Raw genomic sequence first — 27,339 nt, forward strand, 5'->3', positions numbered from 1 at the left:
CTTGTGGCACCTTAGAGACTAACCAATTTATTTGAGCATGAGCTTTGATCTGGGCTACCTAAAATCTTTCCTGAAGGACCTTCTTGGCAGCTCGATACAGGTCCAGAATGCAGCAGGCACCACCACCTCTGAGAGATAATAATTTGTACTCCCCCATATAATCAGAGTCCGTAGCACGCTCTACTTTACAACCCAGTGGGGCCCAGCCTGACAATAAGCATCCCAGCATGCATTGCTCCATCGCTCTGGGAAAGGCCGTGTTCGGTGACAGACTACATGTCCCAGAATGCACTTCCCTATCCACCCGCGGCGCAGCCTGGGACGACAGGTCCCGGGATGCATCTCCCGTGGCGCGGTGCATACTGGGGTATGTAGGCCTCATGACGAGCGTAGACGAAGCCCCGCCCCTTGCCCGGAAGTAGTTCCGTCACTAGGGGTCACAGGCAGGGGCTGTTTCCGGGGGGACCAGGCATTATGTAGGCTGCGGAGAGGTCGGCCGTTTCGCGAAGCTTCTGCGGCTGTCGGGCTCCGCGGCTGCCGCCATGTTCGGCTGTTTGGTGGCGGGTAGGCTGGTGAGCGGTTCCCCGGGGCTTGGCAGGCGGCGCTTCCGGAGGGGCGGGGCCTTGGCGGGCTGGGTGGAGCCTCTGGAGAGACTAGTGTGGGGGAGGGGCCTTCGGGAGCCGGCCGGGGAGGCTGTGTCGGGGGCCTCGTACCCTTCGGGGGTAGCCTGGCCTGGAGGACCCCCGAGGGAGGAGGCTCCAGCCGGTGGGGTTCAGGGGAGCGAGCTCGGGAGGAGCTGTGGCGGGAGGGGAGGGTTAGTGCCTGGGGCTCAGCCTGTGGAGGGTGTCTCTGGGGGAGGAGCTGGAGGGGGGGGGGGGGCTTTAGCCTATGGAGAGAGTGTGTGTCTGTGTCTGTGTCTGGGGGAGGATCTTGAGGAGCGTGTGGGGCTCAGCGTAGGGAGGGGGTGTGTCTCTTGGGGTGTGGGCTGTGCCTGGTGATAGCATTGGTTGTGAGGAAGTTTGGGAAGGGCCATACTGTGGGGGGCAGGTTCCAAGCTGGGGTGCCTCTGATTTTTCTTTCTCGTTGTTGCTTTTGGGGAGCAGCTCCTGCATAAATGACATGTGTCACTGTGTCTTCCTCCGTCCCCAGATGTTCAAGTCCTGTGCAGACCCCATCCCAGTGTGCCCTCCTTCCCCTCGTACAGGGTGGCACCCACATTTTATTGGCTAATGGGTGGGTAACGTCACCTTGCCAGAAGATTGTCTCAAGTTGCAGCAGACTGCAACCATGTTTGGTAATACAGATTTATGGGCATATGGGAGGCGATAGATAGGTCCAAGCATTTTGTCTTGTGACTTGTTCTGAGTAGGAGCTGCCTATATCAAGATGCATGCACTGATGTGTCATGTACAAGGACTCTGTAATAAAGACAAGGGTGGCTCTGTGTCCTCAACATTTAGCCATCCCTGAACTAAATGTATAAAATCATCTTATTTCTTGCTTAAAGAGGTTTCCATGATTAGGGTTCTGCGAGCCGTGTGGTCGACAGCCACTACTTTATAGACTTGGTGGCTTCTTCTGTACCATATTGTACCACTATCCACATGGGGAGCTAAGGTACTCTGATACTACAGCCCTAGATGTGATATAAAGCCTGTGTAGCTAGAACAAGGACTGTGATTCCTTGTTAGCAGCTTATTACACAGTTCCCATGTGGTTGGGTTTGCCGCTCTCTCAGTTTATAAACTAAAACTGGCATGTGCCTCACTTCCCCTTCTTTCAAACACTAGATGGATTTCTGAAAAGAGGGCTCACAGGTTGTCAAAATTAAGATTTCTAAACTAAAACTTGGTTTTATATTCTAGGTGCAAGCAGTGGCACAACAGGTGGCCCAGGATAAATTTGTATTTGACTTGCCTGACTATGAAAACATCAACCATGTGGTGGTCTTTATGCTGGGAACTATCCCATTTCCAGAGGGCATGGGAGGATCTGTCTACTTCTGCTTTCCTGACCAGAGTGGGATGGCAGTATGGCAACTCCTGGGGTTTGTCACCAATGAGAAGCCAAGTGCCATCTTCAAAATTTCTGGTTTAAAATCTGGTAAGAGCAGTGAAATATAGCCATTAAACAACAAAGCAATTAGACAATGAAGTGGATGTTTAGTTGCTAATGAATAAATGTAATAAGATATTGGAACATATTGTGTTATTTTTTTTTATTTGTATTATGTAGCACTTAGGAACCCTGTTACTACTCCACACAATGCACAGTCAACTTGTGGAACTCGTTGCCAGAGGATGTTGTGAAGGCTAAAATTATAACTGGGTTCAACCAGATAATTAAATAAATTCATGGAGGATAGGTCCATCACTAGCTGTTAGCCAAGATGGTCAAGGCTGTAGTCCTATGAGTGTCCCTAAACATCTGACTACCAGACTGAACTAGTCAACGGGATGGATCATTCGATACTTGTCCTGTTCTTTCTCTTTGACACTGTCCACTGTTGGAAGGCAGGATACTGGGCTAGATGGACCATTGGTCTGAACGAATATGCCCATTCTTACATTCTTATTCATAAACCATCATGTGACATGCTATACACTGGAATGCTACTTGAAAAGCCAAATGTCTGTGTCTTTTCAAGTGGCTGTTAGTAGACCTAGCACTTATATTCTAAACAGTTCATCGAAACTGGCAGTTGTAGTATCTGATTGTAAATGAATGCTTGTGGCAGTGTTTCTCACTCTTCAGAGTTTGCAGGCAGTTGTCACATGGAGACTTTGCAAACTAGAAGCGTAGAAAATTAACATGGCACACGTTAAATGGATTAAAAACTAGCTACTTGATAGGTTTCAAAATGTAAATAGGGAATCATTGAGCAGGTGTATTTCAAGAAGCAATCCTTACACTATTTGACATTTATCAATGACCTGCGAGAAAACCAAAATAGTCACTGATAAAGTTTACAGATGATCCAAAAATTGGGCGAGTGGTAAATAATGAAGAGGACAGGCTGCTGCTACAGAGAGCTCTAGATCGCTTAGTAAAATGAGTTTAAGAAAACTGTTTTAATCCATATAAATGCAAATGTTTTAATCCAGGAGCAAAGCATGTACCTCATACTTAAAGGATAGGGGACTCTATCCTGGGGAGTAAACACTCTGAAAAAGATTTGGGGGTGGAGGTGGATAATCAGCTGAACACAAGCTCCTGATGATATTCTGTGGCCAAATGGGCTAATGTGATCCTGGGATGCATAAATGGGAATCTTGAATAGGAGTAAAGAGGTTACTATACCTCTATATTTGGCACTGGTTTGACTGCTGCTGGAATACTACGTCCAGTTCTGCTATTCACAATTCAAGAAGGATGTTGATAAATTAGAGAAAAACCACCAGAATGATTAAAAGATTCGAAAACCTGCCTTATAGTGAGAGACTCAAGGAGCTCAATCTGTTTAGCTTGACGAAGAGGAGGTTAAGTGGGTGACGATTACAGCCTAGAAGTACCTGCATGGGGAACAAATACTTGGAAAGGGGCTCTTCAGTCTAGCAGAGAAAGGTAAATATGATCCAGTGGCTGGAGATTGAAGCTAGACAAATTCAGACTGGAAATAAGGTGTAAATTTGTAACATTGAGGGTAACTGATCACTGGAAAAACATAGACTTGTAGACTTTGAGGCAAGAAGGGACCACCAGGATTATCTAATATGGCCTCTTGCACATTGCAGGCCACAGAACCTCGCCCACCCACTCCTGTAATAGACCTGTGACCTGGCTGAGTTACTGAAGTCCTCAAATCATGATTTAAAAACTTCAAGTTACAGAGACTCTACCATTTACACTAGTTTAAACCTGCAAGTGACCCGTGCCCCATGCTGCAGAGGAAGGCGAACCCCCCCAGGGTCTCTGCCGATATGACCCAAATGAAAATCCCTTTCCAACCCCAAATATGGCAGTCAGTTAGTCCCTGAGCATGTGGACAAGACCCAACAGTCAGATGCCTGGGAAACTTCTCAAGGGTCATGGTGGATTCTCCATCATTGACAACTTTTAAATCAAGATTGGATGTTCTTCTAAAATATCTGCTCTAGGAATTATTTTGGAGAAGTTCTATGGCCTGTGTTATACAGGAGGTCACACTAGATCATAATGATCCCTTCTGGTCTTGGAATATATGAATTTGTACATTTTCAGTAGATTATAGATAGATGTACTTATATACATATTTAGTGTAAAAGAGAGCTACCCTGTATGTTAATTAGTAGCATTTGTTAGGCACTTAGGTAGAAATGCCAGTGAAAATTTTTATTCACACTCAAAGATTAATTTTTTTTGTCAATGACTGTTGCTTCTAGTAGCTATATGTAGTAGCTTCATAAAACTAGCCTCTTGGAATCTAGATGATATATGTACTGTGTATATTTTATTCCTCGAAACATCAGCTTTGGAAAATACTTTCCAGATTTTTGAGCATTCTTAGTTAGCACTTCAGCGCTCATAGTAGAATTTACTTCAGTGGGATGTCTGATTAGGTGGCCTGTTCTAATTAAATAGCTTTTTCCATGTGCACTCTAGCCTTTAATGCATAAGTCTGCGATTCTGTCGCGGAAGTCACGGATTCTGTGACTTCCGCAACTGCAGCGGATGGTACAGCTGACCCTAGGGCTGCCAAGCAGCTGGCCCCGGGGAGTGCCCCAGCAGCAGTTGGTGTGGCTAGTCGTGGGGAATGCCCCAGCAGCAGTCCCCCAGGGACCATCTGTACTGTCCACTGGAGGAGCAGCCCCTGGGGGCTGTCCTGGGAACCACCCAAGCAGCAGTGGTCCTGGGGGTGGCAGGTGCGGCTGGTCCTGGGGGCTGCCTGAGCAATAGCAGCTGGTGCGGCTGGCCCTGGGGGCCATCGGGAGAGTGGTCCTTGGGGGTTTCAGAGCAGGGGGCCACAGTGGGCAGTGAGCCCTCACCGCTCAAAACGGGCTCCCCAGAGCAGCGGGGCTCAGGAGCAGAGACTTAGTAATGGGTATTTGTAGTAAAGTCATGGACAGGTCACAGGCCATGACTTTTTGTTTATTGCCCATGACCTGTCCAGACTTTATTAAAAATACCCATGACTAAAGTGTAGCCTCATGAATGCACTACAGCATGGATAGTCAATAGGTGGACTGCAGGACAAATCCAGACTGCCAGATGCTCTTGAACAGATCGCAAAATATTTTTTTAGGGTTGACGATTAATCGCAGTTAATTCACGTCATTTAACTCAAAAAAATTCATCTCGATTTAAAAAAAAATTCATCTCAATTAATCGCCGTTTTAATCACACTTAATTTCAATTGGTATTCTATTGTTTAAATATTTTGTATGTTTTTCTACATTTTCATATACATTTGATTTCAATTACAACACAGAATACCAGTGTATATTTTTTATTATAAATATTTGCACTGTAAAAATGATAAACAAAAGAAATAGTATTTTTCAATTAATCTCTTTTTCAATCTTTGTCATGAAAGAAAAACAAAACAATGTAAAATTTCAGAGCCTATAAATCCACACAGTCCTACTTCTTGTTCAGCCAATCGCTAAGACAAACAAGTTTGTATACATTTACAAGAGATAATGCTGCCCTCTTCTTATTTACGTCACCAGAAAGTAAGAACAGGCATTTGCATGGCACTTTTGTAGCCAGCATTGCAAGGTATTTATGTGCCAGATATGCTAAACATTCTTCATGCTTCGGCCACCATTCCAGAGGACATGCTTCCATGATGATTATGCTCGTTAAAAAAAACAATTTATTAATTAAATTTGTGACTGAACTCCTTGGGAGAGAAGTGTATGTCCCCTGATCTGTTTTACCTGCATTCTGCCATATATTTCATGTTATAGCAATCTCGGTAAGGGTCCTGCACATGTTGTTCATTTTAAGAACACTTTCACTGCAGATTTGACAAAACGCAAAGAAGGCACTAATGTGAGATTGCTAAAGATAGCTACTGCACTCAACCCAAGGTTTAAGAATCTGAAGTGCATTCCAAAATCTGAGAGGGACGAGGCATGGAGCATGCTTTCAGAAGTCTTAAAAGAGCAACGCTCCGATGTGGAAACTATAGAACCTGAACCACCAAAGAAGAAAATAAACCTTCTGCTAGTGGCATCTAACTCAGATGATGAAAATGAGCAAGTAGTGGTCTGCACTGCTTTGGATTGTTGTTGAGCAGAACCGGTCATCAGCATGCATGCATGTCCCTTGTAATGGTGGTTAAAGCATGAAGGGACACGTGAATCTTTAGCACATCTGGCATGTAAATGTCTTGCGACACCGGCTACCACAGTGCCATCAGAATGCCTGTTCTCGCTTTCAGGTGACATTGTAAACAAAAAGCAGGCAGCATTATCTCCTGCAAATGTAAACAAACTTATTTGTCTGAGCGACTGGCTGAACACAAAGTAGGACTGAGTGGACTTGCAGGTTCTAACATTTTACATTGTTTTATTTTTGAATGAAGTTATTTTTGTACATAATTCTACATTTGTAAGTTCAACTTTCATGATAGAGATTGCACTACAGTACTTGTATTAGGTGTATTGAAAAATACTATTTCTTTTGGTTTTTTACAGGTGCAAATACTTGTAATAAAAAAATGAGAATTGTACACTTTATTCTGTGTTGTAATTGAAATCAATATGTTTGAAAATGTAGAAAACATCCAAAATATTTAAATAAATGGTATTCTGTTATTGTTTAACAGTGCGATCACAAGCCCTAATTTTTTTGTTGAAGTCGGTCAAAAAGCAAACCTTGACTTTGGGCTCTGCGGCTGAGTTTGCAAGGTTTGCAGTAATACTGTTCATTCTTGTAAACTGGGGAAGATACCTACTGTAGATGAGAGAAATACTACCCCACAAGTCCATACTCAGAGTAGAACCACACTTTACTTTTACGCTACTTCCTCTCCCACCACCCCATCCCCAAGAATCCCAACACATATCAGCCCCCAAAATGGTCACCTGACCAGTTACAAGTAACATGATTCAGCTTGTTTTTATACAGCAGCTTTATTGTTGAAACTGAGTTAGTGCACCTGCACCTACCAGTCTGCCTATCTGGGTTTGTATTGGTGCACTTTGGGAAAATCTGCCTCAACAGGAGATAAAGTGCCAGAGAGCAGTGCCAGTTGTAGGAGGACTGGTGATGCACTTTGAAGTGTCCTACTATACATGGAGCTGAAAGGAAGGGTGACTGGCCAAACTGGCACATTTGGGAGTCTTGTCTGTGCTTTAGAAATCCTAAACACATGCTGAACTGAGTACAGGAAGGCAATCATGTGCCAGCCTAGCTCTCTGACAGAGGTAAAATCCAATAACAAGGCAACTAAACATTTTTAACCATGTGTTGTGCAGATGCAGCTCATGTTTAGAGCTAACTATGCCAATAACTGGTTATAAAGTCTGTTCAGTTGTGACTTGGACTGGGTTTTTACTTGTCTAATGGCCACAGGGTAGCAAAATAAATTACTCAAGTGGATGGGAGTGGTAAAACTTAGATATATTTAAGGCCAAGCAGTACAGCTGTGAGAGATCAATTTCAAAATCTCCTATCCTGCATGTTAAAATCACACTTAAGCATAAAGTCAGGGAATATAGAAGTTAGCTTTCACTAGGTAACTAACTTGCCCAAGTTGCACATAATTTTAAAGACTAGTTGGACTATTAAATGCATACATTAATATAGTGTGTGCAATTGTGTTGCTATTATGGGAACTTCACTATGCGGTTTTTTGACTCTGAATATACACTAAAATTGCATTGATAAAGATTTCTCTTTAGTTTCCAAAGAGAGAGAGCAACACTGCCTATGTATGTGAGTATTTTCCTTCCAATTAGGCTTTAAAGTTAACACCTCACTGAGGTGAGGGCAGGATGACATTTATCAGAAATACCATTTTTGTAAAGGTGGATCAAAAGGGTAACAGCAATTCGAGAAAGTAATGAGGACAGCAACAGGAAGTGAGGAAATCAGTACTTGATCCTGCTGTCCCAACTGTAGTTGGTTACAGTTCCCAATTAAACCAATGGGAGTCTTGTCTGAGTAAAAGATGGCAGGAATGGACCTCTAATTTGAACCTCTTGGATGTTGCAAATGTGTTTCAGTGAGACACTTACAATCTTTCTCTTGCAGACTGGTCCAGCAGCATCCCTCTCAGGCCATGCAGGGAAAGTGTACATTTTAGTGTCTGCTTAGAATCTTAGATGTTTACTCAAAATGACATTTTTTTCCATTGTTTAATGTTCTAATTTCTAAACTTCCCAGAAAACCTACTATCATTGGGACTACTCTAAACTAGTTGCATGAAAATTTGAGAATCTTTGTACGGCAGTTTGTATTATTGATGAGTTAAACGTCTTGATGTGGAAAGTATCTGTTTTTACAATTCAAGCAGGTGAAAGAATTTGTATTTCTTAAAAAAAAAAAGTCACTTTGAAGCCAGTCACGACAGAAAAGGCACTTTACTAAGGTATAAGAGTGTGATGTTAGAACTGGAAGTCCTGAAAGAACCTTTAACTACTCTCTTGCTACCAAGTGATTGTGATGTCTAGACCACAAGCCACAATATCAAAATAAGTTACTGGTAGATTTAAGTACAGAAAGTATCTTTGCCAATTAGAAGAACTTAAAAAAAGAGAAGAACTTAGTTATATAGATGTAATAGTTCTTAATAACCTAGACTTCTTTTTTTGTGGTTTAGTTAACATGAATGCTGACGAGCATAATAATAATGATAAAATCTAAATCTTTTTCTCCAGTTTGGCTGGAAATAAGGCAGCCATATCTAGCTTCAAATCAGAAGTCCCTCAATAAAGAAATTATCTATCTTCTACAGGCCTAAGTAGCTCTAGCAATGTCTGGAAAAACATGAACGCCGTAACCATGGTAATGAGTCACCTGCTTTTCCGAGATTGCTGTGATCAATTTTTGTGCCCATATTACCAAAAGACACTAATCAGGAATATTTCTGGCTTCTCCCTACAGGAGTTTCAGGTAACCTGAGTAGATCAGAATTTTTAATAAGGAATTCAAAGGTCTCTCTGTTTAATGATACATTTATATTTTTTTCCTTTTGATCCCTCTATCAAACATACAGATAGGTTCTTAGTCCTTTTCAATAACATAAAAGGAATGTTTCATATTTTTGCAGTCCATTTGCAGTACTAAATATATATATATAATCAACTTAACCAATGGATATGGGAGTGAGCTTCTGGCAGCTATTTCGTCTGGAGCAGGGGGGTAGTTGGGCTGAAAGAGCAGGCTTCTCTGGATCTCAGAAGTAAAGCAGGGTCATCCACTGCTCCAGATCCCTTTCTTGAAGCCAAATAAAGGTGGTGAAAGATCGAACATGCTGCTCTGACTGCTGCTGGTGTAACATATGCATTGGATCTCAAAAGCTAGAGAAAATGGTGGTATACGCTGAACAAAGTAAAAACAATGTCATCTTAGGGGTTCTTTGTGTTTCACCAACTCAGTTCAGATAAGTTTTGGTTGCTACCAACCCTGTAAACTCATCCAGGGATTTGACAGTCAATCTGTTGCTCTTTTTGGATCCTGCATCTTCACCAGTAGTAAGGATTCTGCAGCGGGGAGTGATCTAACTGCCAGACTAGAAACTTCCTCACATTTCCAAAGCTTTATTGCCTCTGCAACACAAACAGGAGTAAAAAGAAAATAAATGTACATTTATGGGAAAAGTGAGCAGATAGGATAGAAATACACAGGGAGCGGATCTTTTTAGTAAGAGATACAAATTTCACTCTTTCTGATCAAAGCTACTGTTTTAAGTGCTTTTAGTAATAAAGGCTCTTGGTACCAGTTCGTTCTGGTACAATAAGCACCCAGTAGAATTAAGTGCCCTTAGCTTTGCATTAGGCACTTAAATATCCTTGTCATGCCTAATTGAACTGATGCTGGGTCTTATCACTTAAATCTTCAGATAGTGTCCTCTGCTTTCAAGCTTATTGCAGCATTTGACTTTTTCCTCTTGATACTGTGATCTCTTTTTAGGATTTGCTTATTCTCCAGTATCAAAACTGGGACCAGATCAATTTTGACTACGTCCCTGAGTTCAGAATCTTTGAAATGATTCTTCTGGATACTCATACTGGGTTCCAATGATATGTCATCATCTAGAACTTCTTGGCACAGAAATGCTGAGGTCTGAATGTTTCCTCTCCTGCTAGGCTTGGGTCCAGAGGACAGGAACTTGTCTAGCAAGCCATCAAGATTGTCTTTGCCATGCTGTTTTGGTGGCCTTTTTTAATCAGGTAGGGATGCCATAAGGAAAAGGTGAAGACCAAAAGCAGTAAACTTAAATGTAGCTGTCTGCTCACTTTGTGTGCCAGCTTCCAAATCTCCTTTAAGCCGTGACTAACTTAGACCAATTACATTTGACTCTCACCAGGAAAGAGAGTATAAAGATGCTTCCTTCATGAAGTGGGGAAGCTTGCTTTTATTTATTTATTTTTTTACTGTGCCTAAAGGTGCTAGGCACTTTGGTGTGCAAGAGGAAAAACATGCTCTTGGCAGCAAAGAGTCGACAGTCTGATTGTAGACATGAGATGACAAGTGGGGGGTAATATTTAGAGGTATAAGTCACCATTTTGCTCCCTCTAGCTTTTTGCTATCCGGTGCTGTGATGGTTTACATCAATCTTCAGTCTCCCCATCTCAAAACTTGTGGTGTAAAACCATGTCTGTGTTTGATTAAAGGAAATGGCTAGAGAATAAACCCAAACTAATTTCAAAGCCTGAAGGCGCTCTAAAATAGCTGAGTACTGTGGCTAATAGTTGGATAAAGGAAGAGAAGTGGGAGATCAGTATGAAGAGACTATCCCTGCTTGCTCTTTTCCTGAAATGCTGGGTTCTTTTGCAGCATTGCTTCCGAAGGCAAAATTGTGAATGCAAAAATATTTAGTCTATATCTTGAAGTATTTTGAAATACTGCATGTTCCTTGAAATTTATGATTTATACGTTGTGAATAGAAGAGTTAGGCACTGAAAACAGATGTATTATTTTATAGGGCTTGTGATGGCCGAATATAATCCACATGCAGAAGAGGATAACTTTATTTTATCCTTACAAGTGGACAAATCTTGAGTATCTGTTCTGTGCTGTGTTCAACACTAACAGTGTATGAGCTCTGAAGGTGTGCGTGTATGTATCAAACAGATCTCGGTTGAGGAGGTGATACTTGAGGCAACTGGGGAAGAGGAAGGGAACAGCATGTGGGTGGGTTAGACCACCAGGAGGTAGTCAGAGGGCTCTGGCAGCTGCCTTCTTTTGTGCGGAGACACTTATGTGGGATGTTTGGATTGGGTTAAACTAAGATCTCTTGTGAGTCGGACCATCTCTTCTTGAGCTCAGTAGCTACTATTTGGCAAAACAAATCTAGATCTAGTATACAGTAAAGGTGGCAGATAATGTAACTGCTAGACTTACTTCATTGCAGATTGCAGTGCTACATGGAAAATTAACAGACTCTTAATTGAGTTTCTACATAAACCATGCTAGGAAGGACATGGTACCTGCTTCCTACATACTAATGTTTTAGGCCCGGGGTAGGCAACCTATGGCATGCATGCCAAAGGCGGCACGTGAGCCGATTTTCAGTGGCACTCACGCTCCCTGGGTTCTGGCCACCGGTCCGGGGGGCTCTGCATTTTAATTTAATTTTTAAATGAAGCTTCTTAAACATTTTAAAAACCTTATTTACTTTACATACAACAATAGTTTAGTTATATATTAAAGACTTATAGAAAGAGACCTTCTAAAAACGTTACAATGTATTACTGGCACATGAAACCTTAAATTAGAGTGAATAAATGAAGACTCGGCACACCACTTCTGAAAGGTTGCCAACCCCTGATTTAGGCCTTTGCTGAAGAATTAACTGTCTTCTGGAATCTTCAGATTTCCTTGACTCCTTTGAGCTGGGGTAGGGCAGAGACTTATGCTAGTCTCACTGGCTGAGATTTTAGCAGTTGAGCCAGGTCACGTGATGGTGTAGTTTTCATTTAGCCCAGTCAGCAGCTTGTGATACCACTTATTGGCATGTGGACTATGGCATAGCTCTTAAATGGTTCTGCTATTCTCTGCTAAGATGATCCAGAGGGTGGTACTGAGCAGTTGCTTCTTTATTGGGAGGATGTTTTTCTACAACGTTCACTAGAACTTATGTGCAGTTGTGTGTCTTATTCACATCTAATGGCATTACAGGCATTCTCTGTGGCTTCCCATATACATTGAATAGGAGGGAATGACAGATTTCCGTGAATCTAGATGATTGTGTTTATTTTTGGTGAGCCCCGGAGACTTGGGTTTAGAGCTGATTAAAGCTCAGTTTAGAAGAGTCAGAAGTGATGCTGGAGGTCTGGGATGATGCCTGCACAAAAGGTTTGCTATTTTCAGCCGGATTGTTAATGGATTCTCGAGTGGCTTTTGTGACCAACAGGGCCTCTTTATTTTGCAACCATTTCTTTCTGATGTGGACCTTGTTACAGTCATTGGTGGCTTTATAATGCTGAGATTGGATTACTGCAGTGCATGCTACATGGGATAGCCTTGAAGATCACTCAAACCTCAGAAACAGCTGCCTATTTGCTTAGTGCAGTGTGAACCACTGGAGCATTATACCAACCCTCACAAGCATTCACTTTTTATTTGCTACTAGGTGCTGTTCAAAGTGGTGGTTTATTTACATTCATTTAAAAATTCATTCAGCATCCAGAGGCCATGATGGGGGCTGCTAAAAATAAATGCTGCACAATAGTTGTGTGATCCAAGGCATATAAATATTGTCATATTTTTATTTTGAATGAATGAACCAAAGGACTGTGCCTCAGTACTTGTTGGTTCTGGGTTTTTCTGTAAACATTTCTGTGGATATTAAAGGATAGAGGAGTACTATAAAATCATACTCCTGAGCTTTTTAAAAAAATGATCATACTCCCTGTTATACTGGAAAAGTCAGTAATAGCAAGAGGTTCAAATGCTTCTGAATCTTGCATACAAATATACAACCCAACTGGTTCAATGGGGAGGTTAGTTTACGTCTTAGGGGATTTTAAAAACTGATTAACTCTTCCTTACAAAACTCCTTCCCTGTAAGGTTCTGTTAGGATTGTCTCTCTCTTCCCAGTTATTAGCAAGATTAAAGATATTTTTATATTTTAAAATTATCCATTGCATTTTTTCACACACTTAGTATATGAACTGTACACATTTTTTTTCGTAATTCTGTATGTAGACAGACCTCTGCTTGGCAAGTAACAAGAAACCTCACACAAGAAATCTTGGTTACTTCAACTTAATATAATAGTTGTACTGATGCCAAGTTTGACATTTCTGCTGCTTGTGCTATTTGTTTCAGGGAAAGGCAGCCAACACCCCTTTGGAGCAATGAACATCCCTCAGACTCCATCTGTAGCCCAGATTGGGATCTCAGTGGAATTGCTTGAACATTTGGCCCAGCAGACTCCTGTAGCAAGTGCTGCTGTATCATCAGTAGACTCATTCACTCAGGTAATTTAAAAACATTGTTTCTAGCAGTCTTTTGCTCATTAGCATTGTTATACCAATAAAATAAAAACCAGCAAGATCTTATTAAAGGGGATAAGGCAAAATGCTACGTTCATTGTGAATACAGAAAGAATCGGAGTAAGCAGTCAGTTATAGCTATAACATCTTATTCACTCGCACACAAGTTCTGTAGAGTTGTTATAGTTACCAGCCTGGGAGTTGCTTGTGCCAAGTCACTGGCCAGGTGGCCTGGACACGAGGGTGGAGCAGGGCCTTGTCAGATGCGCATCCGATGCTCCTGGAGGTTGGTTTGCAGAATCAGACCCAAAGTCCTCAGTCTTCAGGGTTTGTTCTTATATGGATTTATCCTCATACAAGTTTATAGGGTTTGCTTAATCATGCTCTTCTCATGTTTGAAGTGATAATCAATCACTGTTTTCATGTTTGAGGTGATAGTCAATCATGCAGATGGTACAGCAATGATGAAATGACAGTATTTTGTCTTGTTTCTCGGCTCTTTGGTCTCCCCTGTCTTTGGGGCAAGTATGCCCTCAGGGTTATCGGGCTATCTCGTCCACTGCTTTCTTCAGCCAGACAATCTTATTTTAAGGCTGGCACCTCAACCTTTAATTTTTCATTCCTCATTCAATCATAGATACATACAATCACACTCCAGCATATATCCTGTCACATCTGCATTTTAATCACCTACCCATCCTTTAACATAACCATTCTAAAATCAGTGGGACATTGCAGACTTCAATAAGTCTATTCATCCCACTTATTGTATCTAAAAGGAAACAAACAAGATAAGCATGCAAGAGTGGGGGGTTCACACCTCTTATTCCAGAGTTCAGGAAAACAAAGTTGTACCAGCCATAAAGGACAGCTCTTATCTTGTTACTTTTAGAACAATCTCTTTGTCTCTGGATGTGCTTCTACAATTAACACTGATCCTGTAAAACTGTCAGGCAATTTCAGTCAACACAGACTCATCAGGGTGGCTGAGAAACATATTTCTTTCTAATGGTCAGGCCAAATTCTGGGGTCTGTAGTGGAGTCACTTTCTTACATTTCCCATATCGAAATATACCAGTTATCAATCTAGTCCAATAGCATAAGAGCCAGTTAAGAATCAAGCTCTCTGTTAAAGCAGGTGTAAAAAATTGTTACAAGTACAGTAGTTCCAAAACTACAACCCCCAATTGTATGTTATCAAGCTAATCATGATCTGGTAGTCTATTCATTCAGCAGAATACTTCAGATGAGATTTTTTCCCTTAGGAAAATATAGAAATTGTGTGCGTTTTTGGGTTTTGTTTTGTTTTTTTTGCCATTGCCATAGTCTGCATACTTACACTTGTGTAAAATGCTGATATATTTCCCTCTTCAGTCAAGTAGTTCTATGTACATGATTTATAATTCAAGTAAACTTTCTTTAAAAGAATGTTTTAAGCCTTTCCATCACAGGAGCTGAAACTGAGGCTTTGGTGCATGAAGAAGATAGCTAAAGTAGGACTCTAGGCTCCTAACTGTTGCGGGAACTTAAAGTGCCTATACTTGGGGGATGGGAAACACTTGGGGTGGAATACTAGGAAGGTAAGTCTTCTGTCACAGAGTAACAGGGCTAGCTGCACCTCTGTCCCCTTCCTGGTGTCTCCAACTTCACTTGCTTTAGGCCTCGTGCCTTTACCAATTTCATGGCAAAAGTTTGCAATTTCCCCACTTTTACACCAGGCACTGAGTTACAGTACTGTGTGTGTTAACTGTGCTTACCCTACAGGACTGACTGAGTTTGGGAACCTGCGGTTCATCCCTTGGGAGTCTGTGACCGGTTGTGTACAGTGATCAGACAGTTTTCTTAAAACAAAAGTATTATTTTGTTTAGTAGTAGGCACAAAGCACTAGAGGGGGGAAAAAAGATTTTAATCATCTACATGAATGTGTGTCTAGAGTCTTAGGGCAGGTCTACACTACAGGACCTATATCGGTAAAACTACATCGCTCAGGGGTGTGAAAAACCACACCACTGAGTGATATAGTTATACCGACCTAATCCCCCTGTGTAGACAGTGCTATGCTGATAAGAGAGGTTCTGCCATCGACATAGCTACCATCTTTCAAGGAGCTCTCCCATCTCCGTGTAGGAGTGTCTTCACTTAAGCACTACAATGGTGCAGCTGCATTGGTGAAACTGCAGTGATGCAGCATTTTAAGTGTAGACCTTCCTTTACTGTCCCCTGACATAACCTAGGTAGATCTAAGATCTTCAGGCACCCGCACTAGGTCCCAGGCTGTTTCTCACTAGAAAGACTATGCTGCCATAGCTCCCTGGTGTAGCCTACACCAACAGAAGGAGTTTTTGCATCATTATAGGCACACCACCTCCCCAAACAATACGCTATGTTGACAGAGTCACTCTTCCATTGACATCACCACATTTGCATGGGAGTTTTGCTGGCGCAACTATGTTCAGGGTGGTATTTTTTTCACACTCCTGACTAAAGTAGCTATGCCGATAGTACGTTTCAGTGTAAATCAAATCTCAGTCTGGTTTCCCTGAACACCTACTGCTTCTCTTCTGAGGAGAGAGTCCCTTTTAAACTCTGCTATAGGTGTGGGTTTTTTTGTTTTTTTTGTTCTTCTGTGTTCCCAAGGTTTGACTGTCCTGTTTAAAACCAATCCTGTAGGTACTGCAGGATAATGAGCTAGTGGTTCTAGCATTGTACTTTAACAGCTCAAGTATTTGCTGAGGAACAGCTTATCTTGAGCCATTTTCTTTCCTGCCTGTTTTTCCAGACACTCTTGTTGGTCTAAACCAATGCAGTCATATAATAAATATTCCAATAACCAACATTTATTTATAAATTATTACAGAGCAGCTCCAAATCTTTCACCGTTATACTCTGAAGAAACTTACTCTTGATCCAAGACTACGCTGCACATTGAAGCTCAGGGCTCTTGCTTGGGGAACAATGGGAATGGCCAAAGCAGTTGGACTGGGCTTGAGGCAGATATTGTGATATCTCCATCAGCAGGCTTGTGCTGCTGCCTTAGCTAGCTGGATCCTCCTGCTTCTTGCTGTTGTGATATGTTGATGCACAGCTTTGCTGCTGGTGCAAGGACCCTGACATACTCCATGCTCAACTGGATACATGTTCCCTTTGCCATGATCACCCTTTCTTCCTGCTCCAGCACCTCTGAGCGGAACCCGACCCATTTTCTCCTCCCAGTCTCCTGACCATTCAGTGAAAAGGTACCTTTGAAAGCCCCTCTCTTCTTGAGGGAAACTGCCCTGCACACTGAGGACTGCCATATTTTGGGCCTAGACTTCAGCATGTCCCAGCTCCCCAGGCTCATCTCAGACAGAGGGGGGGTAAATGGGTTTTTGATGTTCACCTGGGCAGTTGAACAGAGAAAGGGGAGGAGTGTGCAGAACCATGGGAAATTATGCCAGTGGCAGCTGCTCGGGACAGACCCTGCTTTAGCTTCTTGATCCAGACAATAAATTGTTGCTTCAGTTCTGCAGAAACTTTTCGGTCATTTATGATCAACTTCGCTGCTGATGATTAATAGTTGTAGTGTGATAGGATCAGTTACTCCTAAAGAGCTGTAATGGAGCACTTTGAGAAACCTAACTTATCAGCAGTGTTAATCACACTGTTCACTGCTGCTCACAGTTGCCAGCTTTCATGTAAATAAGCACCCTGACTTTCACAATAAGCCAAAAATCAAGCTTAATCCCACTTCAAAACAAAGCCAAAACAAGCCAATCCCTAAGAACTCCAACACACTATGTGACTAGATCCCCTAGGTGTGCAGTCTGGGACTGTGATGGGCCTGCCTGACTCTTTCACCTCCTCCCCCCCACCCTTTCCCCTGCTTCCTGGGAGCCGATGATAAAAAAAAAAAAAAAAAAAAAAAGAACCTACAAGCCATAAACGAGCCAACAAGCAACTCAAAAGCCTATTATGCCAAAAACAAGCGCAATTTCTGCTTTTTTTGGGGTGGGTTTGGCATGTCTGGTGGTGCTTCCTCCAAATAAAGCTATAATCCAGTCTGTCATCACAACTAACTGTGCGGGTGTGATGGACTTCAGAGTGCCTTTCAAGTGAGGAGTACTCAACGGGCGTAACTAGCACACCTAAACAAATGCAGTTTTTATGTAAATATACTAAGCATGCATGGGGTGGGAGAGGAGAAAAACGGGATGGTTTCTGAACAATATTTCTCTGAAGCATCAAATCTTCCATTACTGTTTGTTTGCACCACTAAGATAATGTACCTTGTGGGATAATTGACAAAGCAGCTAATGTCTTTTGTTGGTAGTTACAGTTAAGGGAGAGGTATTTGATATTTGCAAGTTACTTTTTACAAGTATATTCCAAGTTCAATTAATATATTATTAAAAAATGTAAAAATGTGCTTCAGACTTAGTCTGCGCTACAAAGTTTCGCCAACATAGCTGTGTCAGCTAGAAGTATGGCGGGGAAAAAAAAATCACACCCTCTATCCAACAAGCAATGCTTTATCCTCCTCCGCCCTCCCCCCCCCCGACTCCCATTCAGATCCAGCTATGTGGACGGCAGAGTACTTCCGTTGGCTTAGTTAATGTTGTTCATGGAGGTGTTTTAACTATGCTGTCAGAACTCCTGTCATCCCCCACTATATCTCCACTAGGTTGCTCTGCTGGCACAGCTAGACTGGCAAAGGCTCATACTGTTTCTCAGGAGTAAGGCTGTTCCAACACTAGAGATTATGACTAGGATGAATTACAGGCAGTCCTCGGATTTACGACACAGTTGGTTCCTGAAAATTGCATCGTAAGTCTAAATGTCGTAACTCAGAACCACGATACACTCCATTGCGGGACTGAGCATCGTAAAGTCAAAATCAATTGTCATAAGTCAAATCAGGGTGTCAATTCAGAAACATCGTAAGTTGAATGCTGTGAAGTCGAGGACTGCCTGTACTAGTTAAGGACAAGTTTGCAAAAGGAACAGTTGCAACTGGCCTGTATTTAAAAAAAAAAAAAAGAAGAAAAAGAAAAACGAAAAAATGATATGATTGGAAACATAGTTTTTAAGAGGTGGTTATTCCATTTTATATTTAATCTTCATTTATATCAAACTAAAATTAAGTTGAATTATCTCGCATTGAACTTGAATTGTTCTTCTTCAAGAGATAGTCCCTATTGTATTCCACAGTGGATTACACATACACCCTGTGTGCCTGTAGTTGGAGAATTTGAAGGTAGTGTCCATTGGTCCGCGCATGCACCCTGGCTTGCCTCATGCTTCTGACTGAGGTGATAAAGGGCAAGGCAGACTGATCACCTCCTTAGTCCCTACTCACCACTGCATGGTCAGAGTCAGAATCTTTAGCGTCCTCAGCCCCATCCTTTCCTGTATCCCATTCGAGTACCAGACTTATGCCCAGTACTCCGGGCTTCAAACTCTGCACCTTCGGCCCACGATCCTTCTCAGTCAGCGATGACCATCAATGCTGCCTCTACTGTCTCGGAGAGGCCCACGCTGTGGCTCAGTACAGTATTTGTCAATCTTTCACCAGCTGTACCTGAGAAGGACAGGCACTTTGCCTCTGTAAGTACCTCATGGAATTGACCATGAGGCCTCAATCGGACCCAGGCTGGGGACATCCTACCCCCAACCTGCCCAGTACCCGGGCCTGAATCTGCAAGAAAGGCATTTCCTGCTGCAGAGTGTGACTTCAGTGCTGGAGGATCCGACCCCACAGCGAGGCCTAGTTGGGAGATTAGGAAGCATGGGACTAAATCTTCATCTAAATCCATTCCAAAGATATCAGATCTGCCTAGAAGCAAACCCACCGGCCCGGCTCATGAGGATGTCTTATGTCTGGATACCATCATCATCGCCACCACCAATGGCCCAGACAGTCGGAGTCCCTCTTACACTGAGGAGATCTGGATCCATGGTTGCACCATAGGACGTTTTTGCTGTCCCGGATCCAGAATCCCCCCTTCCATTGGGATTCTCCATTTTTAGGGAGCTTATCACCTCCGAGAGACCTGTCGGTGGGACGGAATTTATCATTCGCACTTATACAAAATGTACACCTCTCAATCAGCACCGATGGTACCACCATCAGAACCCGAGTCAACTCTTTCCTTCTCAGGAAACTTGGAACCATTTGAGGAACTGATTTTCCTGTACTGCCATTCCCTACGAGGCCCACATGACCCTAGCACCAACCACCACCTCACCTGACTCAGTGTCATCACTTGCCTCCCCTACAAGAGAACCTCACATTTATCCCCAGATTCAATAGAGGCGGCAGGGTATTACACTCTGGTTCTGGCAGTTCCACCTGAACCAGCCAGACTGCCATCACCATTGCTAGATGAAGTGGTGGCTTTGGCATTCCCCCCCCCCCACATTTGTCACTCCATTTGTAAGACAAAACCATAGTTGCCTTCAGGCATGGCTACAGTCAGTTTATGCCCCAAGCTGCTATTCTATGAACCTCACACTGAAAGTTTCCACTAAGGTGCCGTTGTCCCTACTAAGTTGGGGAGCCCATGTGGGCAACCACATGGCACAGGGAACATGGACATCTCAAGAGTCCAGAATGCACACATCAATGTCCTGAAATTACAAGTACTATTGAAGGCATGCGAGTTCCTTCTTCCTTTCATCAATTCTCACCAAAGCACTATGATGGTTTTCTACATCAACATACGAGGGGGAGCGAGATCTGCCTCTCCGAGTGCAGAAGCAGTCAATCTCTGGAACTGGTGCATCAGCAATCAGATCACCCTATTTGCAGCCTACCTTCTGGGGACGCAGAATATGCATGCAGACGCTTCACGATTGACCACAAGTGAGAGCTTCATGACATTTTCATATGATGGGGAACCCCAACCAGGGATCTGTTCACTTTCCAGGCCAACAACAAGTGTGCCACATATTGCTCCAGGGGAGTAATAGCTTACTGCTCCCTCTCCTTTTTCACTATAAAAGTTCAACTATGCCTTCCCTCCGCTACTGCTTCTGTCACAAGTGTTATGCAAGATCAGACAGGATAGAGTGACAGTCATCCTGATAGCGCCTTTCTGGCCCAGACAGTTTTGGTTCCCCAGAGCCTCCTATGCCTGTCATCTCATCCTCTGATTACCTTCCCAATCTTCCCTGAGCTCCTGACCCAGTGCAATGGCAGGATCAGGCATCCCAATCCACTACCACTTCACCTCAGGGCGTGGTATTTTAGATGTTTGTCAGCCCTAGAATGCGTGTGCTCCTCGGCCGTGCAAGACATCCTTTCTAATAGCAGAAAGGACTCAACTAGGAAACGTTACCAATCTAAATGGAAATGCTTCTCATCCTGGACACAGCAGAAAAGCGTTCTACCAGAAGCTACGGGTATCCCACTCATCCTCGACTATATCCTATCTTTAAAGACATCAAACCTATTCCTCAGTTCCCTGTGAGTCCACTTGGCAGCTATCTCTGCATTCCGTCCCCCTGTGGAAGGCTACTCTATTTTCGCACATCTGGTAACCACTCGATTCTGGAAAGTCCCAATAAGAACTTTCCCACCCTCTCAAAAGATAATACCCTGTGGGACTTGAATCTTGTTCTTTCAGTTCTGACACAGGCTCCCCTGCCCCTTTGAATCCTTAGTGACTTGCTCAATGTCCCTCCTCTCCATGATGCTCGTCTTTCTTGTACCCATTAGCAAGGAGGGTTAATGAACTTGGCGCAATGATGGCAGACCCTCCATACACTGTATTTCAGAAAGATAAAGTTTCTTTATACCTACACCCCAAATTTATCCCCAAAGTGGTTTGGAATTTCACCTTCACCAATCCATTCCTGAAACCACACACGTATGTTAAAAAAGAGCATAGGCTCCACTCCTTAGATGTTTCACGAGCCTTGGCCTTTTACCTGCAGAGAACAAAACCATTCAGAAAGTCTTTGAGGCTGTTTGTCGCTGTAGTGGAGAGAGTCAGAGGTTATGCCATCTTCATCCAGAGTTTCCAAATGGATATCTGATTGCATTCTACTCTATCAGCTCTCAAACTTCCCCACTCCATGAGAGATCAAGCCACGACTGTAGCGTCTCTTCAGGATGTACCCCTCTTAGACATCTGTAAAGTGACCACATGGAGCTCCATCCACATGTTTGCAAGATGTTGCATTCTGGTACAAGATTCGGCCACTGATGCCTCATTTAGTACGGCAGTTCTCCATTCAACCTTACCATCCTCATCCTTGCAGCTCCTCTTACTTAGGTACTGCTTGTCAGTCACCCACAGTGGAATACCATAGGGACCATCACTCAACGAAGAGGAGGTTACTTACATGTAACTGGAGATTCTTTGAGATTTGTGGTCCCTGTATAGTTTTCCATTACCCCTTCTCTTTTCCCTGTACTTTGGATCTTGCCTGATTTGTGGTGGAGAAGGAAGTGATGTGGCAGTTGGACCACCCCACCCTTTATTGCCTTGATCAGAAGCATAAGGTGAGCCTGGGTGCATGCTCAGACCAACAAATGCTACTTTCAAATTCTCCAATTCCAGGCGCATGGTGAACATACATAACCCACGATGAAATACATATAAGGACCACACATCTTGAAGAACCTCCGGTTACAGGTAAGTAACCTCTTCTTACATGGAATTACCACTAGGTGAGCAAATACAAAAAATGAAGTACTTGTAGGCAAAATCATCAACAGCAGGTGCTATTGGTAGGCTGCCACTAACTTGCTAGTCTAGTTTGTAGGAGAAGGCCCAAGTCTTAACACTACATCATCCATTAGTCCCATAAGACTTTACAAATTTTATTTTTGTTTATCTTGAGGTCGTTTAAGGCTTTCCTTCAGAAACTTGCTCCAGGAAACTAATCTTTTGAAAAGAATAACTGAATAAAAATCAAAATACTTTTAAGTTTGAGAGAATCTCTTTAGAGAGGCGGTGTCTGAGGGCAGGACTGGAAGCTAGGAACTCTAGATCTAATCCTCTCTAACACAGACTTCCTTTTTACTTAACCTCTCTGCCTTCCTTTCCCGCATCTGTAAAAGAAAAATTTAATCCATCCAGCATGAGGCTTGAAGATTAGCTAATCATTTGAACAGTGCTTTAGATATGAAAAGCATGATCAAAGTTCTAAATATGGATTTGATTTACAATGTGTGCTTTTTGGTATTTCAGTTCACTCAGAAGATGCTGGATAGCTTCTATAACTTTGCCTCATCGTTTGCTGTCACGCAGGCCCAGATGACACCGAATCCCTCTGAAGCTTTCATCCCTGCAAATGTGGTTCTGAAATGGTAAAGGAAAACATCTCAAGCAATAAGCTTATTTCTAGGCACCAAAACTATGGGTTTCATAGCACTGAATTAACTTTCAAATCTTACTTTGAAAATACTTAACTAAAAGTTCTCCTTTTGACTTTGCTACACTATAGTAGCTTCTTGTATTCTGTTCTACATAGCCTCTTTTTAAATACTAAACTTGGATCATTAAAATGCTGTACCTATCTCACTCTTGTTTGCTACCAGGCAGTTTAACCACTACCTGCAGTATGTGGCTGATTCCGGAAGCCGCCTTTACTCCTTGTAATGGTACTGACCATAGGAAAGCAGAACACACTGCCGTCTCTTGGGCTACAATCAATGTCTGTTAAGTTCTCAGGAGCACTTAGTTAACAACATTGTATGAACACTCCTAGTCCTTTCCCCACAAAGTCATCACGTCTTAGGCCAGGGTACATGTATTCAAAGGATGTTGACCTAGACCAAGTTTTAAAACACTACTTAAAAATGATTCAGACTGTCTGAACATGGTTTGACCATCTAGTGTGGGCAGGGCAAAGAGCATTAAATGAGTTCAGCCTAATTAGTTAAAAATTATGCCTCAGACTGGTTTGGGTAACGGTTCCTAGCCAGCATAGTTGGGAAATGTGGGGGGGACGGACTTTTAATATATAGTAGCACGTCAGAGTTACGAGCACCAGAGTTTGATGAACTGACTGGTCAACCAGACACCTAATTTGGAACTGGAAGTATGCAATCAGGCAGCCGCAGAAGCCCTCCCCTCCCACCCCCCCCCAAAAAAAAGAAAGAAAGAAAGCAAATGCAGTACAGTACTGTGTTTAAACATAAACCACTTTAAGAAAAAAGTTTTTTTAAAAAAGATGATTTGACAAGGTAAGGAAACTTTCATTTAAATTAAGATGGTTAAAAGCAGCATTTTTCTTCTGCATAGTAAAGTTTCAAAGCTGTATTAAGTCAATGTTCAGTTGTAAACTTTTGAAAAAACAACCATAATGTTTTGTTCAGAGTTACGAACATTTTAGAGTTATGAACAACCTCCATTCCCGAGGTTTTTGTAATTCTGAGGTTCTACTGTAGTTAGTGGTTCTCCTTTGGGCTTGGAATTTGAAATCCTAAGATTTATTCTGAACATAGCTGGTCCATTCTTATCCTTTGATTCTGATAGCACCGAGAATGTGCTAGGCACTGTACAAATGTAAAAGAAGGCAAGATCCCTGAAAGAAAAACGAAGGGTAGGGGAAAGGCGTTAAACAAATAGTCAGGACAGTGTCTGGTCAAGTCCTGATACAATTTTGATAAGGGCCAGCTTCTGTGTGACAGTTGAGGGGCAAAACCGCTAGGGATGCCCAGTACCAGCAAAAGGACCTTTCCAGAGAGTGGCAGGAGGTCCATTTCACTGGGGAACTACACTCTGTGACCCTGCTGGGATTCTGGCGTGAAGACTTGCTTAAGTGTCCTTTGGCCTTTGGTTAAATAAGTTAGGTTCCTGACGGGACATTGTTCACTACATAAATGCCTCACTGAATCTGTTGAAAAGCCCTGGAGGCAGGGATGCACCCATCGCTTTGCACCAGGCCATCAGAGGAACATGAACCGTGAGGACAGGACAGGCACTCTGGAGGTCTGCAGAGGCTGTACCAGTACATTAAAAAAAAAACTAGAAATAGAAAAACTGAAGTGGGCCAAAGCAAGATAGGATCAAGCAATCTCCTTAGCTGACAAAAGTTTTAATTGATCTAGTAATATGATCACAGCCATATAGGGTACCAGTAGTTTGGCCCAGCTGGAGCAAGAGTTTGAAGAGCTTCACACTCTGCTCTCATTTGAAGTTGTATCAGATCTTTCCAGAGATGACAGTATTTCTTTCCTGTGGCCATTGACTATTTCATCAATGTGATCTGTGAAGTGTGGACAGCTTGTGTAGAAGTGAGGATTTTGAAGCTTGTTTTTGGCTTCTGCAGGATCAAAGCCTGTAGTATATTTATTGAAAAGGTCTCATAAGTCTCATATTCTGCCCTGTTTTTGGAACCTCTTAGATTATTAACTTTGATTATAACAATTCATTGTTTTCATCACTTATGCTCTTTGTCCAAGATGGCAGCAATAGAGGAAGTAGGATGGTCTGTGAATAGTTAATTTCACTAAGCGTTAGCACACTGTAGGGAATGTTAGCATCTAAAAACCCATTATTTTTATTTCTTTAAATTCACCACTGGATTTTTGTGACATGTACTTATATTTGTAAAACATAAATGTTGGGGTTTAAACTACTGTCATTTCAGCATACACAGAAAAAATGGCAAACTACTTATCTGGTGCTCTTCGTATGCATTATAAGGGAACATGTCGCATATGCATTAGTCTTCGATTACATAATCAGATACGATATTTTCCACAAGATCAAGAGCCTCATTTATTTCACCAGATGGAATCAAAGGGGACAGAATTAAGGGTATATGGGCAACCTTAAACGGGCGTTTTCTGACTTTTGAGTGCTTGACTTTACAACCTGAATAATGTTCTTATAATGTATGTATGTTTAGTATGTAATCCATGAAACGTTTTAGTTTTGTTAAATTTTAATCAGCTACACCGTAAAGGTAATGACCTAATGGAATATACCTCTCACTATCAAAGTGCCTGAAGCATGACTGGGAAAACAGGGTTTGAAAAGACCATGCAGGGGAAAGATATATTTAAACAGTTTTCCATGCTGTGTGTGGGGGTAATACTTAAATCTTGCCTCTGTACAGATGACTTAATCTGTGATCTGGGCTAGTTCTTCAGTAATGGTTTGGAAAATTGAAGCTGTAATTCTTGAGTTGCATCATTGGGAAGCCATTTTAATTGGTACAAACTTTTGTCTCTTCTAGGTATGAGAACTTCCAGAGACGACTGGCTCAGAATCCTTTCTTTTGGAAAACATAAACTTCAGTCATGTCTTTTGAAGTGCTCTCCGACTATAGTCATGTCTTAAAGATACAGTAAATCACCCCACTAAAGAAAGTTGGTGCAGTAATCAAAGTCTAAACAGACCACATGGATTTTATAGTACCATTGGAACTTATTTAAAATTAAAAACCTGAAAACAACTGCTCATCTTTGTGTTTTTTTCTAGCTAAAAATATTGAACATCAAGAAGTCAATGTTGTATCTACATCTTTATAAGTGCAATTGTATCCATTTGTAATTACGTCCCATTTTAAAATGGCTGTACACCATATTTATACAAATTTTATGAAGTATTTACAGTTTTTTGTTTAATGGTAAAGAAACCAAATTGAACCCTGTTCGTCTTATTCTTAAGAAATGCTATCAGGCTAAATCACAGTTTTACATTACTAATATCTTGGAACTAGATGTAAGATGCAATCACTTCTTATATTTCACTCAGCATAACAGTCTAAGGGTTGGATTCCCAGCTGGTGTAAACTGGCATAACTTCATTTTCCCTTGTCCTTGCAGGGCTCGATCCCAAGGGTTATGCACTTCCTTCCACTTGTGAGTGGATGGGCGGGGCAAGCCTTTGGGCCTCATTTTCTCCACTCCACTTCAATCTATCTTTTAAAATGGCCATCACAGGCCAATTCAGGGCCCCAAATTAATATTCTGTAATGCCAAGCAAAGGACTTGTTAGTGGGGAGAAAGAGGGAGGAAGGTTTGGGCAGCAGAGGCTATTTATAGTGGAGGCTCTTGTTGGGTTCTTACTTAGCCTGAGGGGTTTACTTTTTGTTTGGTATGATGCATGATCTGCTATGGAGGGGGGAAAAAGTCTAATACTTCTTAGTATTCAGAGTTTCTTTTTCACAAGTATATAATAGATAGTGGGGTTGCAGCACTATCTTTCAACAGGTTTCAGAGGAACAGCCATGTTAGTCTGTATTCGCAAAAAGAAAAGGAGTACTTGTGGCACCTTAGAGACTAACCAATTTATTTGAGCATGAGCTTTCGTGAGCTACAGCTCACTTCATCAGATGTATACCGTGGAAACTGCAGCAGACTTTATATACACACAGAGAATATGAAACAATACCTCCTCCCACCCCACTGTCCTGCTGATAATAGCTTATCTAAAGTGATCAACAGGTGGGCCATTTCCAGCACAAATCCAGGTTTTCTCACCCTCCACCCCCCCACACACAAATTCACTCTCCTGCTGGTGCTAGCCCATCCAAAGTGACAACTCTTTACACAATCAAGTCGGGCTATTTCCTGCATAGATCCAGGTTTTCTCACATCCCCCCCACCCCCATACACACACAAACTCACTCTCCTGCTGGTAATAGCTCATCTAAACTGACCACTCTCCAAGTTTAAATCCAAGTTAAACCAGAACATCTGGGGGGGGGGGGGGTAGGAAAAAACAAGAGGAAACAGGCTACCTTGCATAATGACTTAGCCACTCCCAGTCTCTATTTAAGCCTAAATTAATAGTATCCAATTT

General features: G+C 42.3%; 1 protein-coding gene across 3 annotated transcripts; it reads left to right on the forward strand.

The window, feature by feature from the left end:
• Positions 1-427: 427 nt before the first annotated feature.
• HIKESHI (heat shock protein nuclear import factor hikeshi) lies at positions 428-25,987 on the forward strand. Of its 3 annotated transcripts, none has more exons than XM_048841698.2 (5): positions 428-572; positions 1,866-2,103; positions 13,427-13,578; positions 22,771-22,889; positions 25,769-25,987. In XM_048841698.2, exons 1-5 carry the CDS (start codon positions 543-545, stop codon positions 25,821-25,823), a joined length of 594 nt encoding a protein of 197 aa, XP_048697655.1. In that variant the 5' UTR covers positions 428-542; the 3' UTR covers positions 25,824-25,987. The 3 variants fall into 3 exon arrangements, with proteins under 3 accessions (XP_048697655.1, XP_048697665.1, XP_048697672.1); XM_048841708.2 differs by having other exon boundaries at positions 428-564; XM_048841715.2 differs by lacking the exon at positions 428-572 and adding an exon at positions 746-765.
• Positions 25,988-27,339: the final 1,352 nt, after the last annotated feature.

Source organism: Caretta caretta, chromosome 1, assembly GCF_965140235.1.
Source record: "Caretta caretta isolate rCarCar2 chromosome 1, rCarCar1.hap1, whole genome shotgun sequence".
Taxonomy (NCBI): domain Eukaryota; kingdom Metazoa; phylum Chordata; order Testudines; family Cheloniidae; genus Caretta; species Caretta caretta.